This window comes from Pogoniulus pusillus, chromosome 17 (genome assembly GCF_015220805.1).
Source record: "Pogoniulus pusillus isolate bPogPus1 chromosome 17, bPogPus1.pri, whole genome shotgun sequence".
Taxonomy (NCBI): domain Eukaryota; kingdom Metazoa; phylum Chordata; class Aves; order Piciformes; family Lybiidae; genus Pogoniulus; species Pogoniulus pusillus.
The window spans coordinates 7,937,503-7,953,834 of record NC_087280.1 but is presented as its reverse complement, the minus strand read 5'-3'; the positions used below and the strand labels follow the sequence as shown (position 1 = coordinate 7,953,834).

General features: G+C 39.9%; 1 protein-coding gene across 5 annotated transcripts in view; it reads right to left on the bottom strand.

The window, feature by feature from the left end:
- The window catches only part of THSD4 (thrombospondin type 1 domain containing 4), a 243,986-nt gene that overhangs the window by 163,741 nt on the left and 63,913 nt on the right, over window positions 1–16,332 (bottom strand). For 4 of the 5 annotated variants that reach the window (XR_010305346.1, XM_064157494.1, XM_064157493.1 and 1 more), the window contains exons 6-7: window positions 15,443–15,545; window positions 15,179–15,250 (exon numbers count right to left, since the gene is read on the bottom strand). Coding sequence is in view for 4 of the 5 variants with exons in the window: in XM_064157494.1 (XP_064013564.1) it covers window positions 15,179–15,250; window positions 15,443–15,545 (175 nt within the window). In the remaining variant the exon portion in view is untranslated. The remainder of the gene's footprint in view (window positions 1–15,178; window positions 15,251–15,442; window positions 15,546–16,332) is intronic. The other variant, XM_064157495.1, reaches the window with a different exon arrangement.

Genomic DNA, 16,332 nt, shown 5'->3' with positions numbered 1-16,332 from the left:
TCATCAACTGGGTTCTCATCAAACACTCAGAAGACAACATCTTCTATGAAGACAGAAATACAGTATCAGTGTCTCTGTCAATGACAAAATGTATGTGGCACCTGTTCAGTTCTGAGGACTATTCTGATTTGGATCTTACAATTCTTTCTTTGCGGTAGGTAAATCCACTGAATTTAGGAGTTGCATCTGACCAGCCACTAAAATCAGTCAGAAGGTAGACTACAACTCTATTAGTGAGCTCATCTTCCATTCAAACATAATTCAGTCCTCCTTTTTTTCATACAAGTCTGCTGTTCTTTTGAGCTGTTCCAGGGCATGGACTAATCAATCATTGCAAGCACAAGGGGTCAGACTTTCACATAACCATAACTGTTTCCTGCATTTCAATTAAATACATTTGAAACTATATTCTAAAAATCAAAGAAAATATCAAATTCAAATGCCTTGAATCACACCTGTTAGATTGGGGGTGGGAGGGTGGGCAGTCTTTTTCTCTAAGCTGGCTGAAACTTTATTAAATAACTGAAATATATCAGCATCAGTGTATTTTCTTTTTTCCACCAGGGAAGTTAGACTGAAAAAGCCTGACCACCTCAATACAGCTCTGTGCTTCCCCAGCACACAGTGCAAGGAATCACATTTCCTCTGACTCCCTCATGCAGGGCTGATACTAAGCATGTTTATTGATGAATTCTCCATGCTTTACAGTATGCAGGACATGAACAATACTTTAAAACTGAAGACGAATTGCTAATACTTTACACAGTTTTTGTTCTCCTTATAAAATCTGACAAATGTTATCTTTTACTGTATAATTTTTAAACCAGGTGCTAATGAAATGCACCAGAGCTGAGCTGTACAAATGTGAGGAGAGCTGGCTCGCTCTGCCAAGTCTGCTTCTGAGAACCAGTAATGTATTGCACATCAGCCCCAGGTCAAGCCATTGTATTTGAAATGGAGAACACTAAGGGATTGTCAGTATAACAGAAAGATAAGCAAGAGGGGAAGGGAAGAGTTTCAACATATTAAGCAGAAAGTTATCCATATTGCTGTCCAGTATGAGCTCTAACCATGGTGCTAGAAAACCAACACTGAGAGCTTATAGTCACTACAGAAAGCAAAACTTTTCACAAGGCTTAGACACGTCTCCCTTTCAAATGAACTAAACAGATTTTTCCTTCTATTGTTTTCAGCTAAACATATAAAGTATAACTAACATTCAGATAATCAATACATAAACACCCAAAAAATCTGTAATCACATTAAAAAAGGATTAAGTATGGTCAGTGAAGTCAATATGGGGTTCAGAGGAATTAAGATCAAAATCACTAAAAAAAAACAAGCACCTGACATTGAGATTAATAAACAACGGAAAATTCTCCCAACGAGAATTAAGACCATTTGAATTCAGCAGATAAACTTCTAAATATACTATGAAACAGAGGATGGATACATTAGGCTTATCAACACCTTTTTTTATTCTTCTTCCTAATAATTTTCTCTATGTTCATGGAGATAAAAGTAATGTTCATTCTATGCATTTGCTGCTGAAACTTGTGTTTTACTTCAAATTCAGATTTTTACTTGTAACTGGCACAGTTACAATTAGAAGGAAAAACTCAATTAAATATACCAATATTTTCCAGTTTCACAATACTGAAAATGTAAGTATTGTCCAAGGAATCTTGTTCTTCACAAGTAAAGCCCACAGTTTGTTGATAAACTATCCGAATTATGTAAGTAAAAACCTCAGTTTTATGATTTATATAATCCTGAGTCAGTTAAAAAAACCTATCTTCAACCTTCTGACAGCAAAATGCACCACGCTCACTTCAACATGCATCTTTCTCTCAGTGTAGTAACCAAGAGCTAAGAGAGGAAATTATAATTGAGAAAACTAACAATTTCAAGTTTTTTTTCTTATTTCTTTATAAATTACTGTTTTGCCATTTATCAACATATGTAAAAGCAGAAGAAATTGAACTTACATTAAGGTTTCTCAAAGTGCAGGTGGTATTGGCGATAACCATGTAACTATCTAGCCCCACAAGCAAAAGTACCAGTAACAATCTCCAGCAGCTGGCTAAGAGTCCTATTGCACAAGGCCTCAGGCAGACACTGTGGATAATTCTCATCAAGAGGATCCTGCCCCAAGTCACTGAGCTCTCTGCTCCCACCATAGCCCCATCACAAGAGGCAGATGTGGGTCCTAGCTGCCAGTGCTTCCCACTGAATGTGAAAGATTCAAACTACCTGCATTAAATCAGAGCTGTAAACTTCCCTGCCCACATTACTGACTACAGCAGGCAGCTAACAGCAGTAGCACTTGAGGAGCCATCCAATACACGTGTGAACATCAGTCCTCCCATTGCTGGGAGCAGTCACCTTCAGCAAAGCTCTGGGCAGATAGCTGGGGCAGTAATGCATTACAGCCATCCTTTTAAATCAGACAGAATCTGTCTGTTGGACCCTTCCATGTCCTCACTGGGGACCTCTGACAGATGAAGTTCCTGGCTCCCTCCTTGTCTGATCAATACATCATCCCTGCTGGTTTATCTGAATTTATGAAGCTTTTATGGTTCTGTTTTGGTTGGGTGGGTTTTAAGTTTTTTTATGATTATTAAGATTCTTTAGGGTTCAAATTCTGCCTTTTTTTTAATTAATTCAAGGTGTCACTAACTGACTGCAGCATAAAAAAGATCAGAATTAAAATACTACTGAAAATAACCAACAACAAAAACATACAAACAGAAGAACATACAAACTGTCACACAAAGGTATGCTATTGAAAGAAAGAACAAACAAGTCTTTGCTTGTCTCCTGCACAGCAACAATTTCACAGGGAAATAACAATTTCAGTACCTGCAGTTAAGGACATGTCCTACACATTATGTTTTCATCATATTCTATCTGTTTATAACCACAGTGGACTCATTTGACTGACATTGTTTCCAAAACTTAAATGTTATTAATACTTAATATCTTGGTTTTGCACAAAGTGAAGTCAAAATACTGTCTATCTTCCTTGTCTGATTTCAATGCTGAAACATTTTACTGTTTTATATGTTTGGGGTTTTTTTGTGGGGCTTTCATGTTAGTTTGTTTTTTAATTCTAATAATACTGTAATCACAAATATATTTTTAAGCTTCAACCATACTGAACCCAAATAATTTGATACTTTGTATTCCTGGAAAATGTGCCCATTTTTGTTCACACTTGGAATGAAAACAAGTAGTCAAGCTGTTGACACTACAACACAAAGCAACTCTATAGGCGTATAGAGCATAAACTGCTATATTCACGCAGCAGACAAGTATCATTACATCTCATACCAAACTTTACATCAACATTGGCCTGCTGTTTGTTTACAGATGCTTTAGCTCTTGTCAGTAACATTAAAGCACCTCACATGCATTACAGAAAGGCCATAAAACAAGAAGGCGGCATTTTAAACTCAGTTTTGGAGTCAGGACACAGGAAGATTAACTAACTTTCTCACTTTTGGATGGGAAATCTATGCAAGCCAGAAATCGAGTTCCGCATCCCAACACCTCCCTCTCCCTTAGAATACCAGCTCCAGTGCCTTAGGCCACATCACCACCAGTGAGAGCTGTTTGAGTGTAGGACCAACAGCACTGCTCTGCCTTTCACCAGATCTGCATTCAGTGCATTATTTATAATATATTTTATTACTTGAGTTGATCAAAGTAATGGACTAGATGTTGACTTTTTAGCTGTTTTGGCAGCATTGTTAGAGGAACTTGAAATTATTAAGCAGATGTTCTGTAACGTAACTGGGGGCTTGTTTTTTTCTAATGAGATACAGTATTTGTTACAATGAAGGAAATTGCTTGTGGATTTGACCTAATGTATTTTACATACACTAGCCTACATTTATATTGCAGTAATGGAAAAAAAAGTAAAAAAACTATACAGTAAAAGTCTATATTACTTTTCAGTAATCTGATGATGTCACCAGACTCATATTATTGTATTTGGGAAAAAAAAAAGAAAGAAAAATAAATATCAGGCTTAACTTTAGGAGGTCTGTTTCTGTTTTTATACTTGATATCCACATCAGTGGCGTAATAGATCCAAACAGTTAGCTCTTTGTGATCTCCCTCCAGACGGATCACTGCACTGTTTCAGCAGAACCAATCATAGTGAGTTCCACCTCAGTATTTTTTAGGCCTCTGAGCAAAATTATCCAGAGGCAGATCTCTTCTTTTTTGAAGCTATATGAGTAAATTTAATGCACAGTTTCTCTGTCTCTTTCCAACTTAGTTTTAAATTGGTGATGTTTGCATTTAAATTCAGTGCAATGCAGAAAGTAGATGAACAAATTTACAGGTTGGCTTTGTGGACAATTGTCAGAGATTTGTATCTATCAGACTGTAAGAAGGAGGACCAATCCAGAAAAATATTTAGCAAAAATTTGCTCTCCTTTGCAAAAGACCTCAAACTATGGCCTAGCTATTTATTACGTGCCATGCCTATAAAACTCCCGAGATGTCTAATGGAAACAGAGCACAAGAGAAGCCAGTTCTGCTTTTCATTTTATACACTACCACTGGGAATCTTTCTTCTGATGTTCATCCATATTATAAGCTTTTCTTTCACAGTGGGTAACATTTTCCTTACTTTGAAACTAGTTATTCATCATAGCAAGAGGGAACGAATATCAAGCATATATAAATGTCAGTCCAACTACTTATGCTGGCTAAATTAGCAAAATCTTTCTAATTCCCTTCGTAACACTCAGCACTACCAAAACCTCCATTCAGATCAGGAACAAAATGCTCAGGAAACACAGAATTGCTTATGTTTAAATAATAGTGTACAGCACAGACACCTACATTTATTTTCATAATTAACCTCCATTTTCTAGCAAACAGTTAAGTCGATGAGCCTTGTAAGCTCTCTGCTTCTCTGAAATTCTGGGAGATAACACTGGAAAGGGTCAATCTGAGAGCTTTTAAAGGAATGGGAGATTTAAAAATAGGCCATATATTTAAACCTCATGAACCTTCTGTAGTTTATCTTTACAACCTTCCGTCCCTTCCCCTCTCCCAAAGTCTGACACAATGACTCCAGAGTAAGATCGATGAATCGAAGTACTCTGCTTCAGCCACAAGGACTAGCCTTGACGGCTTTCATCTCATACTTCAAAAGAAAAGATAGTTATCTTTCTATGTGATATGAATGAGAAGAGTTTTTATCAGAATAAGAGAGGTTTAAGCAAATTACCTTTCTATTTTGTCACAGGATAAAAATAAGAATATTGACAGTTATCAAGTTTCTAGGGATGTACTTTTTCTTCTGCAGCAGTAACTCACAAGTATGTCTTAAACTTTACCACTCCTGTGGCTCAGAGGCAAATGCTGGCACAGACCCTCCGGAAGCAACCAAAACATCCCTCTAAACTGGTAAGCCTGCAGTTATGGCCTTACCTAAAGGAGCTGTGATTTTCTAGCTCAGGCAAAAATTACTCATGCTTTAAGTGTCCTATACCATGCTTAGATGTCCATCACCAATAAGCTACCTACTACTGCAATGAAGCAATATATTTGTATTGTCGTCCTCTGACTTCAGCAGCAACCTGACTGGGAGGTCCACAGTCTGCCACACAAAGCCACATTAAGACAACCACTGTTGACCATAACAGGTAATGCAAAAATATTAAGAAACTATTAAAAACTTTTTGAAATGCACACAAAAAAAACATTCACCAGGCATTTTTAAGTTTTGTCTTCTAGGTTAACCAACACACACCACACAGAAAAAAGTGTTTAAAAATGAAGAATATTTGACTTTTTTAAAGCCAAAAGTTTGTTGAATAAATATTTCATACCTTTAACAACAAAGATGGAACACATGTTGATAATCCTTTGCTTAATTGTTGCCCTGTTTAGTCAATATTCCCCAAGACTAATGCATAAGATGTTAAAATGATTGCACAATCTCAACCTTGCAGCTCTGTTTTATTCTCCAGGCTGTTTCTTGGATCTGGGAAACATGGCAGGATCACTGGAGTTTCTGCAAGAAGTACACACCTGCAAAACACTGTGAACCTGAAGATTTCCCCCATTCCAGTGCATTATAATAAAAGAAATGGTTGTGCGTGACAAGCACTCCAAGGACCAGAATCATAAAACCTGTGAAAAATAGTTTCCTTCTGAAGCTGTAAAGTACATCTGTTCAAGGCATCTGAGCCTGATTGTCTCTGTCTGCTACAAAAGGAATCTACCACCAAAAAGAATAGATTTAGGAGAATTCAGGCTAAGACTGACTTTTCATATCCCAAAAGAGGTGTCCAAATAGGGATAGGATGCCTCTTTATATTGGTGTTTCATTATAAAGAAGGCCAAGGAAGCGAAATATTTCCATCCAATGGTAAAGCCAAATTGTTGGAGTGATATTTTGCCTCTAAAACTTAGCATACCACTTTTCTCATGGGCTTCCCACTGGAGTAAAAAAATAATTACAATATCATCTCAAAAAATACTAAAGCATCCCAAACCACTTCTACATATGTACTTGTAACCATGTCAATGCAAACAGCAGCAAAATGTGTGAGAAAATCTAATAACCCTTTCCAGTTCTCCAGGTCCATGCAGGTGGACACCTATAAACACCAAAATCTTCTTTCATCCCTGCTAACTCACTTCACCCTCCCAACAGCAAAGTGGGGAAACTGAGGTCTGCACAACGAATCAGAAACATCACAACATGCAGCGTGTATAACCTGTTGCAGGGAAACGGATGACTTCATGCATCAGAGTATAGTCTCTGCTGAAATAATACAGTTAAAAATGCATGTGCATTATTGTTTGAATTGTAACCAAGCACAGAATCCCAGGTAAAAGCCAGACTGGCATCATTAAGCTTTTTACAAATGCAAATCAAAACTTGTATATTAATAAGACTCTATAGGAAGTATTACTGTAAACGTTAAATTGCCATCTGGAAGCATTAGGTTTCCATATAACTATCTAAGCATATTTTTTTATTAAAGCTTTTGATAGAAGTAGTTACATATTTCAATAATACACAGGATATTTATAATTTCCAGGTCAAGCTCGACACAACAGATGTTCAGGAAGCAGATTTATTGATGAGGTCAAAGAAATACCTCAGATATTTTGACAATTTTGCAAACTTTCATCTGCTTTTTCTTGTGATCCACTCAAAAACAGGGAATAAATAAAGGGGGAAAGGGACACAGTATAAATTAACTTCTTGTTCTACTGCATTTGAATAAACTCTAGTCTCATAAATGAGTAACATTTCAAAGACATTTCATGTTAAAGTGAAATAGTGTGTTTCCAATAATGCATGAAAAATGAGTACTTCACTACCTTGGACAGAATTGCCGACGAGTCCAAAGGAAATCAGAGCTCACATTCCACCAGAATGAGAGGATTTATCTGCCTATAGTGCTTATGGTCCTGTCAATGATTTTAGGTATATGCTCACCATGACTTACACTAATCTTACTGGTTTACTATTCAGTTTATTGTTACTCCTTTGCTAAGTACTTGTTTCTGAAACAGCTAAAGATTAAGACTGATTCAACTTAAAAGTAGCCCAATAGATAATAAAAAGCACCAAGTAAAGCAAATGGCACTATGTATTGTGTCAACTCACACAGTAGCTGAAAACATTAGTTCTCATAAAACACAAAAGAGGGCAAAGTTTTCACTAGCTTTTGCCAAAATTATTTCCTATATCTCAAATTATGCTAGACCATAATCCTGAAGAAAATGCATGTGAACAGCATGTAGGAGTGACTATAAAATCATCCTTTTTTAATACCTGTTTTAATTGTCACACATAGATTTATATTTTGGCTTGCAGGAAGGACCTGACACCAACTCCTAGATGATGGGTTTTTTCCTACATACATACCACAAAGAAGGAGAGAAAAGGGTGCAAATCATTCCTTTTCATTTTGTGATGAAATCTAAGAATGCCTATTCTGTTATCCTCTATAATCTGTTATTATCTGCTGTTGGACATGTGCACACTATTTGGCTTGTACTTCATCAATAAATATAAACACCACCTACTGAGTACATTTCAAGTCTCCTCAAACTCTCTTTTGTCTTTGATCAATCTGCTGGGCTAAAGCATTTCACGTAAAAGAAGGATAACAAAAAAGTTGTAACAGAAAACGCAGTGTGGGCAATTTATGTACAAGCTTCAAGAACTAGCCATGAAACTCAATAAATATAGAAGATCTAACAGGTGGAGGAAAATTAAAACAACACAAACCACCACCAAACCAAAGCAGTATCTTCAGTGTCATCAATTACCACCAGACTGGCAAAGCTGCTTAGCTATTTAACATATTAAATTGAGCCACGACATTGTCATCCGTTATGAGAAGCTGTTTTGCCATTCAAAATGAATCAAATCCGTTACAAATCCTACAACAAAAACTAGGAATAAATGCAGCAGCCCTGCAACAGTCTTCATTCCCCATCCTAATAGCAAAAATTATTTCAGATTAAATCCTAAGTGCCTCTTCTCTGACACCAAGTACTAAAAGTTATAGTAATTGCTAGACCCCTGTGGAAGCTATAAATTTCATTTTCTTCACGACTGGTATTTTTCACAGCTGTACCTGGAAGCCATCTAGAGCTAGAAGTCAGGTTACCAGAGGATATTTTAAAGCAAAAGTAAACTCTGAAGGATTTGCAGCATGCACAGAAGTACCTGTACAGTGAATTCTGCCCTGAAAGTAAAGACTCCTCTCAGGGTGGAGACATGAAAGTCATTTTAGACAAAGAGTACCATGAGGTCCAGGGTGAAAAAGATACAGAACAAGTATTCTTCCAGCCATTCAGAGTTTGGATTTAGATACATTTACACAAAACAGAAGCCAGCTGAAATTGCCCAACCATCCTGCCCCAGGGCTGGGTGATCAAGCCCAGTGCCCTTCAACTTCTTTCAACTCCAGATGATTTTGAATCACTCATTCTGGTGCCCATCAGCACTTAGGTTCGGCAATAACAGTATCGAGGGAGACCAGGGATTCATTTTTCCCTGCCACAGAAAAGGCAGCAGTGATGGCAGTGATACTTCATATATGCTACTGCTGCTTTCAGCAACAAGATTTTTTTCCCAGCCTGACTCGAGCCCTGCTCTCAAGAGCCATGTGGTGTACAGGCTCCATAAAACTTTTGTCTCTCAGCAATGAAACAGAAAACTAAAGTTGTGAGAGTAATCCAGACCTGGCAATGAGAAGGAACAGAATGAACTGTGCCAGGCTTTGCAGATATCCCTTTCACTGCCAGAATTCAGCAGCTCGAGAGGGCCCCACAGATGCCATACAGGTGAAGAGCCTGGCCCCAAGGCCAGCTCGCCTGCCAGCAGCAGGGAGCAGGGGCCTCTCCATGCAGGCCTTTGCCTTCCAGCCACTGTCTGCCAGCAACAAACTATTTAAACAGCTTTCAAGATCTGAGCATGGCTCTATTCCTAGAAACTCGTCTGGCTTAATACAATACTTTAAGCCAAAGACATCTTGACTCTACTCAGTGGAACTAAATCATCTGTACAGCCACTGCTACGATGATCCTCTGGCCACGTCCTCGTTCCTGCTGTTACCTTTGTTAGCTAGCATCCAGTGAGCTCCAACACGAGTTACAGCTGCACATGTATAAAAACAGCAGATGCACCTGAAACAGCAAGAGCTCCTGCTGCCACCAAGATGCAAGTAAATAAGCATGCTGTCCTGAAAACCAGCATGCCCACCTGAAAGGGCAGCACTGAAATGAGAGCTTGTTTTCCACAAAAAGCAAACAGCCTGGGCAAACCTGCATTTTAGAAAATGCCCTGTTACAATTTTGCTCTAAAATAACAAAATGAAAAAATGCCAAAAGGAAAAAGAGAGTAATTTCCATTAAAATTTTGCATTTTCTTTTACTACAAGGGAAGGAGGCAAAGCTTCAGGGACAAATATGTCTGACTTTCAGTGGATCAGGCTCTGAACGTGCAAAACCCTTGCTTTTACTGTTTTCTAAGTTAAATTACCAGAAGAAAATGCTTGAACTTTAAGACATTTTTTCTGCTTGTAAACTGACGTTTGAGAGGAAGAAAAAACTCAAGTCCTCAGAGAGTAGATTTTTAGCTATTTCAGATTTTACACCCTGTGGAGATGCAGTCACATCACCTCCTAGTCTGTGAAGCCCTCCTCCACTTGCGCAGCAGGCAGAGGCAGCCCTGTCGGTTACCTGAAGAGGCTCACAAGCCAGGCAAGCCAAACGTCCCTGCAGAACCCCGCACCCAAAGAGAGCAGAACACTCAGTGAACAACCACAGCCCACTGCCTGCATGTGTTGTGCTCCTGCACCGGCCTACTAGCACAGGTGTGATCCTACTTGTGGTACAAAATGCTATAGCCTATAAAGTAATTAAAAGCAAGAGGGCCTGCAGCTGACCAAGATTTTCTGCAGTTGTTGAATACTACCATTGACAACCTATTTTGGACACTTAAAACTAACTGAGGTGTTCAGACTTCTGAAGTACCACACGAGAGTTTGTCCTGGAAATTATTTTACTTAATCTTGAATTTTCTAGAGGATTTCTGGCACCAAAAAATCTGCAGTTGTCTCCTCCCTCTCAAAATACACACTTACTCCTTACTAAGAGAGACTCCTGTGGTCACAGTGCACTTTCAGAATAGGTATGAGGCCCTGCAGGAGGAACAGGTCATCAGCAAGGAGGGGGACTCAAAAAGCCCAGACACTACAACAAAGACAGGCTGCCTCAGGCCAGCCATCAAAACCCATCCTGAAAAGAAACCTCGAAGGGTCATTGTTATAGGAGACTCCCTACTGAAGGGAGCAGAGGGCCCAATATGCAGACCGAACCCACTTCATAGAGAGCTCTGCTGCCTCCCTGGTGCCCCGGTAAAATTCCCAACCTCGTGTGTCCTTCAGACTACTACCCACTTCGGGTCTTTCAAGTGAGTAGTGACAATGCAACAGTGAGGCTCACGATCAATTAAAAGAGACTTCAGGACCCATGGGCAACTGCTAAAGCGATCAGGAGCTCAAGTTGTATTCTCCTCTATCCCTCTAACATCAGCGATGGACAAGGGAACATTTAGAAAGAGCCAACAGCTCAGTTCATGGCTCCGGGGCTGGTATCATCAACAGGGGTTTAGATTCTACAACCACAGCTCGGTTTACAAGGCTGCAAACAACTAATGGGATACACTTGTTTAAGAGGGGAAAAGGATCCTGGGGCAGGAATTGGCAGGGCTCATTGATAGGGCTTTAAACTAGATTTGAAGGGGGAAAGGGTTAATAGTCTCCTGCTGGCTGGTGACAAAGAGTGAGGCAGCTCACCAGAAGCACAGGGATGGAGAGCTAATGAGGCCCCTCAACTTGCTGCCCAGAGGCAAGCCAGGGATAATGCACCAGGACAATCTGAGGAAATCAAGGGGACTTGGCACCAGAGGATGACAGGGCCAGGGCAGCTGAAGTGCCTCTATGCAAACACACGGAGCTGGGGCAACAAACAGCGTGAATTAAGGGCCACTGTACTGCTGGGACGCTGTGACAGAGTGGCTATTACTGAAACTTGGTGGGATGACTCCCATGACTGGAATGTAGGGACAGAAGGGTACAAGCTCTTTAGGAAGGAGAGGAGGAGGCTTTGCCCTCTATCAGTGACCAGCTAGAATCAGTGGAGCTCCACCTGGGGAAGGATGATGAGCTGGTCGAGAGTGTATGGGTTAAAATTCAAGGGAGGCAAGTCATGTTATTGATGTCTGCTACAGGCCACCTGACCAGCAGAACCAAGCCCTGGTCCTTACTGGAGATTTCAGCCAGCCTGACATCTGGTGGAGGGACAACATAGCAAGGCATCAGCAATCCAGAAGGATGTATTCTAAGCTTACGACCCTAGACTTTAGGCGTTCAGACTTTGCTTCAGGGATCTGCTGGCCAAAGTAGCATGGGATGGAGCCCTAGAGGGAAGAGGGGCCCAAGACAGCTGGTCAGTATCCAAGGATCACCTCCTGTGTCCAGGAGCAACGTATACCAACAAAGAGGAATACAGGGAAGAGTGCCAGGAGGCCTGCCTGGCTGAGCAAGGAGCTACTGGACACACTGTCACACGAAAAGAAACTCTACAAGGAGCGAAACAAAAGGCCAGCTAGAATGGGGGGGGGGGGGAGGGGGAGGGATATAAGGAAGCTGCCCGAGCAGCTAGAGATCTGGTTAGGAAAGCCAAGGCAGAGTTGGAATTGCATCTGGTCAGGGCGATCAAAGAGAACACCAGGAATTTCTACAGGTATATTAATGGTAAAAAGAAGACTATGGAAGGTGTGGGCCCCCTCAGAAAGGAAGCAAGTCAAATGGTCACAAGTGACATGGAAAAGGCTGAGGTTCTCAACGACTTCTTTAGCTCAGTCTTCACTGCAAAGGCCTCCAGCTGCACTCCTGGAGCCATGGAAGACAATGGCAGGGACTGGAAGGAAGAACTGCCCATCATAAGTGAAGATCAGGTTCATGATCACCTGAAGAACCTGAAAGTGTTCGAGTCCATGGGACCTGACAGGATACACTCACGGGTACCGAGAGAACTGGTAGATGAGGTTGCTAAACCCCTCTCTATGCCAAAAGTCGTGGCAGTCTGGATGAGGCTCTGGCCAGCCTGATCTAGGGCAGGGTGTCCCTGCCCACAGCAGTGGGGTTTGAACTAGATGATTCTTGTGGTCCCTTCCAACCCTGACTGATTCTATGATTCCCACTGACTTTTCCAATCATTTTTCCCCTTTTAATAGATTCTTTTCATACAGCCATAATAACATTGAAAACTTTAGCTTATGATTTTTTCACCATAATTACAAACAAAAGTTAGCTGAAACAAAGAGTTGAAATTAAAGAGTTCAATCACAAGAATGATTCAAACATTTACTGCTTCTGTAGATTTAAACTTCCTTACAGGTTTTATAGTCACGTCATTGTGATGTTTTCCCTCTGTCATAACTGGATTCTTCCTTTCAGATCCTGCCCTTCAAGTCATTATGTGCTATTGGTTCTCCAACACAAACTAATGGTTTTTTTTCATTAAAAACTCAAAATTTACAGGGTTTACAGTCTTTTTAATAGGGTTTTTTTAATAAAGACAAAAGTTTGTGTTGGAGCAGAAAAAACAGGGGGGTTAAAAACAGGGAGAAATAAAAATATGTGCATTTTTAAAAAATAATATTTACAGTTAACTCACCATCAAGACAGGGCTGTAAGTTATGGTCTAGCTGTCCCTGTTTATCCAACACAAATATTAGGAGCAAGCTGTGCTATGCAGGAGAAGGGAAGAGAAATTATTTGGACATGTTTTAGATCTCCTGAGTCATCTATCCTAGCATAGGTCAGACTGAGTCCAAGCTGCTGTGTAGGAAGCAAAGAGATGGAGGTGAGCTGAGCTGGCTCAGCACTGTCAGTGTCAATAAAAGTTTGAAAAGGGATGCATCAAAACTAGTGCATCACAAGACTTTGGGATCATGTTGTAGGAAAAGACATGCTGTCCATTGAATATGCCTCTAGCCTTGTACTTGCTGGGTTACCAAGCTCTTCTTTTTTTTCCTGCCTAAATGTGTGGCACAAAGTGACAAAGATGTGCAGCTCTGAAACTTCCCTTTGAGCAACTTCACAATGCCAAACATGACTTCAATTGAAAGCATAGCATATGCTGAATGTCCACTCTTTGGAAGGGTTTTTTGGTTACAAATTAGGCATTTTTCCCTTTGTGCAGTGAGGCAAGGCACAGAACCCTGAAAGCTGGCTCAGAGAGAGCTACTCACACAGTGCAGTCCAGCAAGGGGTTGCCTCAGTTCCCAAGAGCAATAGAGTGACAGCGGCATGTGCCATCTTTCAGCTGACACACCCAGCTGCAGCCCTAAACAGATGTGGCTTTCACTGCTTTTACTTCAACACTTAGTAGTAGGCTCTGCACTACGGGGCAGATACTACATCAGTTTATTAACATCAAGAAGTCACCAGTAGCTATCACCTCTTTTTTTCCTTCTAACTACTATGGTGAAGGAAGGGGGAATAAAAATATGAGAAGCAGTAGGAAGCCCTCCATCATTAAAAACTTTCCCATTCCTTTTCCATATCTCTTATTTTGCCTTCGTTTTGGGACTGAGAAAGTAATTTAGCATGAAGAGTCAAAGACTGAAGAAAGGTAAAACACAGATGGGGCATTAACTGCCTCAGAGCAGATCACTGAGCACTGAAGATGTGCATGATCAAGTAAATCTCGCCACTCTGTCAATTTTAGGTCACACAGGGCAGGGCCTTTCCATAAAGATAAATCTATAGTACTTATACAGAAAGCAATAAAAGCCATATTCAAGAGACACTTAAAAGAATACAGTTAAATTGTCTTCCTTCTGTTTTGTTCTTCTCAACTCTACAAATAAGTAGATGGGGCACTTTAAAACTTTAGGGTGAGACTGTGCCTCCATTTGGAGGGGAGACATCGTACAGAGCACACACGGCCTGTCACACAATACATGAGTAACAAAGTCATCCTTGTACTCTCCTAGTATTGATTCATGCCAAGTGAGAGAATGGCCTCAGAATAATAAACAGTATGATACATATTCCTGTGTGCATAAATCCTCTTTGGTCTTTGAAGTTTCATGGAAAAACTTTTTAAAATATATTAATTTAAAAAAAAAAGGAAGAACAAACTAGTTACCTCATAAATAATCTCAAATCTCATCTGAGGTTGGCCCAGGTCTTGCTTACACAGACAAAATATATAACTCTTCCACAAAATACATTTCTGGAGAAAGGTTACAGACCCTCAATTGGCTGAGATTTTATCCTCCAAGGGTCAAAACTCTAGATGGGTGGCAGACCACTACTAGAGCTGCTTCTGCTTTGTGTTCCAGGACAACTAGTTCAACACACAGCTGGGAAATTCCACAGCACAGGTATCCCTCCCACAGTCACCATCCCAACTGTCAAACATAACATTAAAAAATACAGAGTAGGCAGCCAGAGAGTCCTAAACCGAATACATATGGCCCATGAGTCACATGCTAAAGTGGCATTAAAAAGAAAAAAAGTAACTTCATTTACAGAAATGGAGCCCTACTGAGCTTTGTCATCAGAAGTAACTACTTCTGAAAACAAGGCAATCAACAGTATAGTACCTGAAACACTGTTGCAATACTGTACAGAGCAAATCATATACCTGTCAGAGCAGGCTTTGTATACTTTCATTCCTGTAAAAAGTAAGAAAGATTGATGTGAGATTATCTACTTGTCTGCCTATGAATAAATACAGCAGATGAAAAGAGCAAAGTGAGGAAGACTCCAACAGTCAAAGCCTGACAGCTTCCACAAGGCAAAAGTCACATTTGCCTTTCCAAAACACTGTATGTATAATAATGCAGAACCAAGTTCTCTTCCCTTACCTTCTGCAAAAGGTTCCCATTCATAAAATCGACCCATAAATGGCTTGTTATTGTAGGATGCACACTGTACCTCTCTAATATTTCTGCTGCTTTCAGGACACATCTGTTTAAATAAAAGAACAACAAAACAGAAACGTTATTTTTGCTTTCTTATTAACTCACTATAGAAGGTCGATGAAGGCATTGCCAAATTCTAATCAAGATCAACAATATTAACTCCATTTCTTCAAAACACTTAACAAACATTGTGCTTCTAAGCAACAATATAGAAAGTATCTGTGGGGGGAAAAGAATCTATGAACTTCCCAGAGCAAGGGTTCGTCATAAAAAAAAGATTTCTTTTAATTGAGCTGTCATTTTCCTCAACAAAAGACAACACTTCAAGACAAAGTCAATATATTAAATCTAAATCATTTCCTTTGCACAACAGCTTCACATTTTTCATTGTTAGTTTTCTGGGCTCAGATTCAACAGTTGAAACAGCATACATGCTTCCATCACTGATTAAAAGCTGCCCACACCAGCTTCTTACGCCTCAATACCGTATTATTGGTTCTTCAATTTCTTATTTCTACATGCTGCTATTGCAGTTGTTACATTACATTATTTTAACTTATGCCTTCAAATGCCAGCTGCAGAGTTCTTGAACCTAAATAGTGGGAAGGGCTTCTAGTATGCATACACACACACATAGTGCCCATAGTTTTACAGAGAGAAATAACATCTTTTATTAGGTCACCTGCAATGACCTTGTCAGCCTATGGCAGACAAGCCTTACAGGAAGCAGATTCCAAAAGTAAATACAAGTTACATACTTAAATACTTAATTACTTTGTTCTGCCTGTACTCTCTCACACTACAGCAGTTACATAGCAAGACTTTGGGCATAT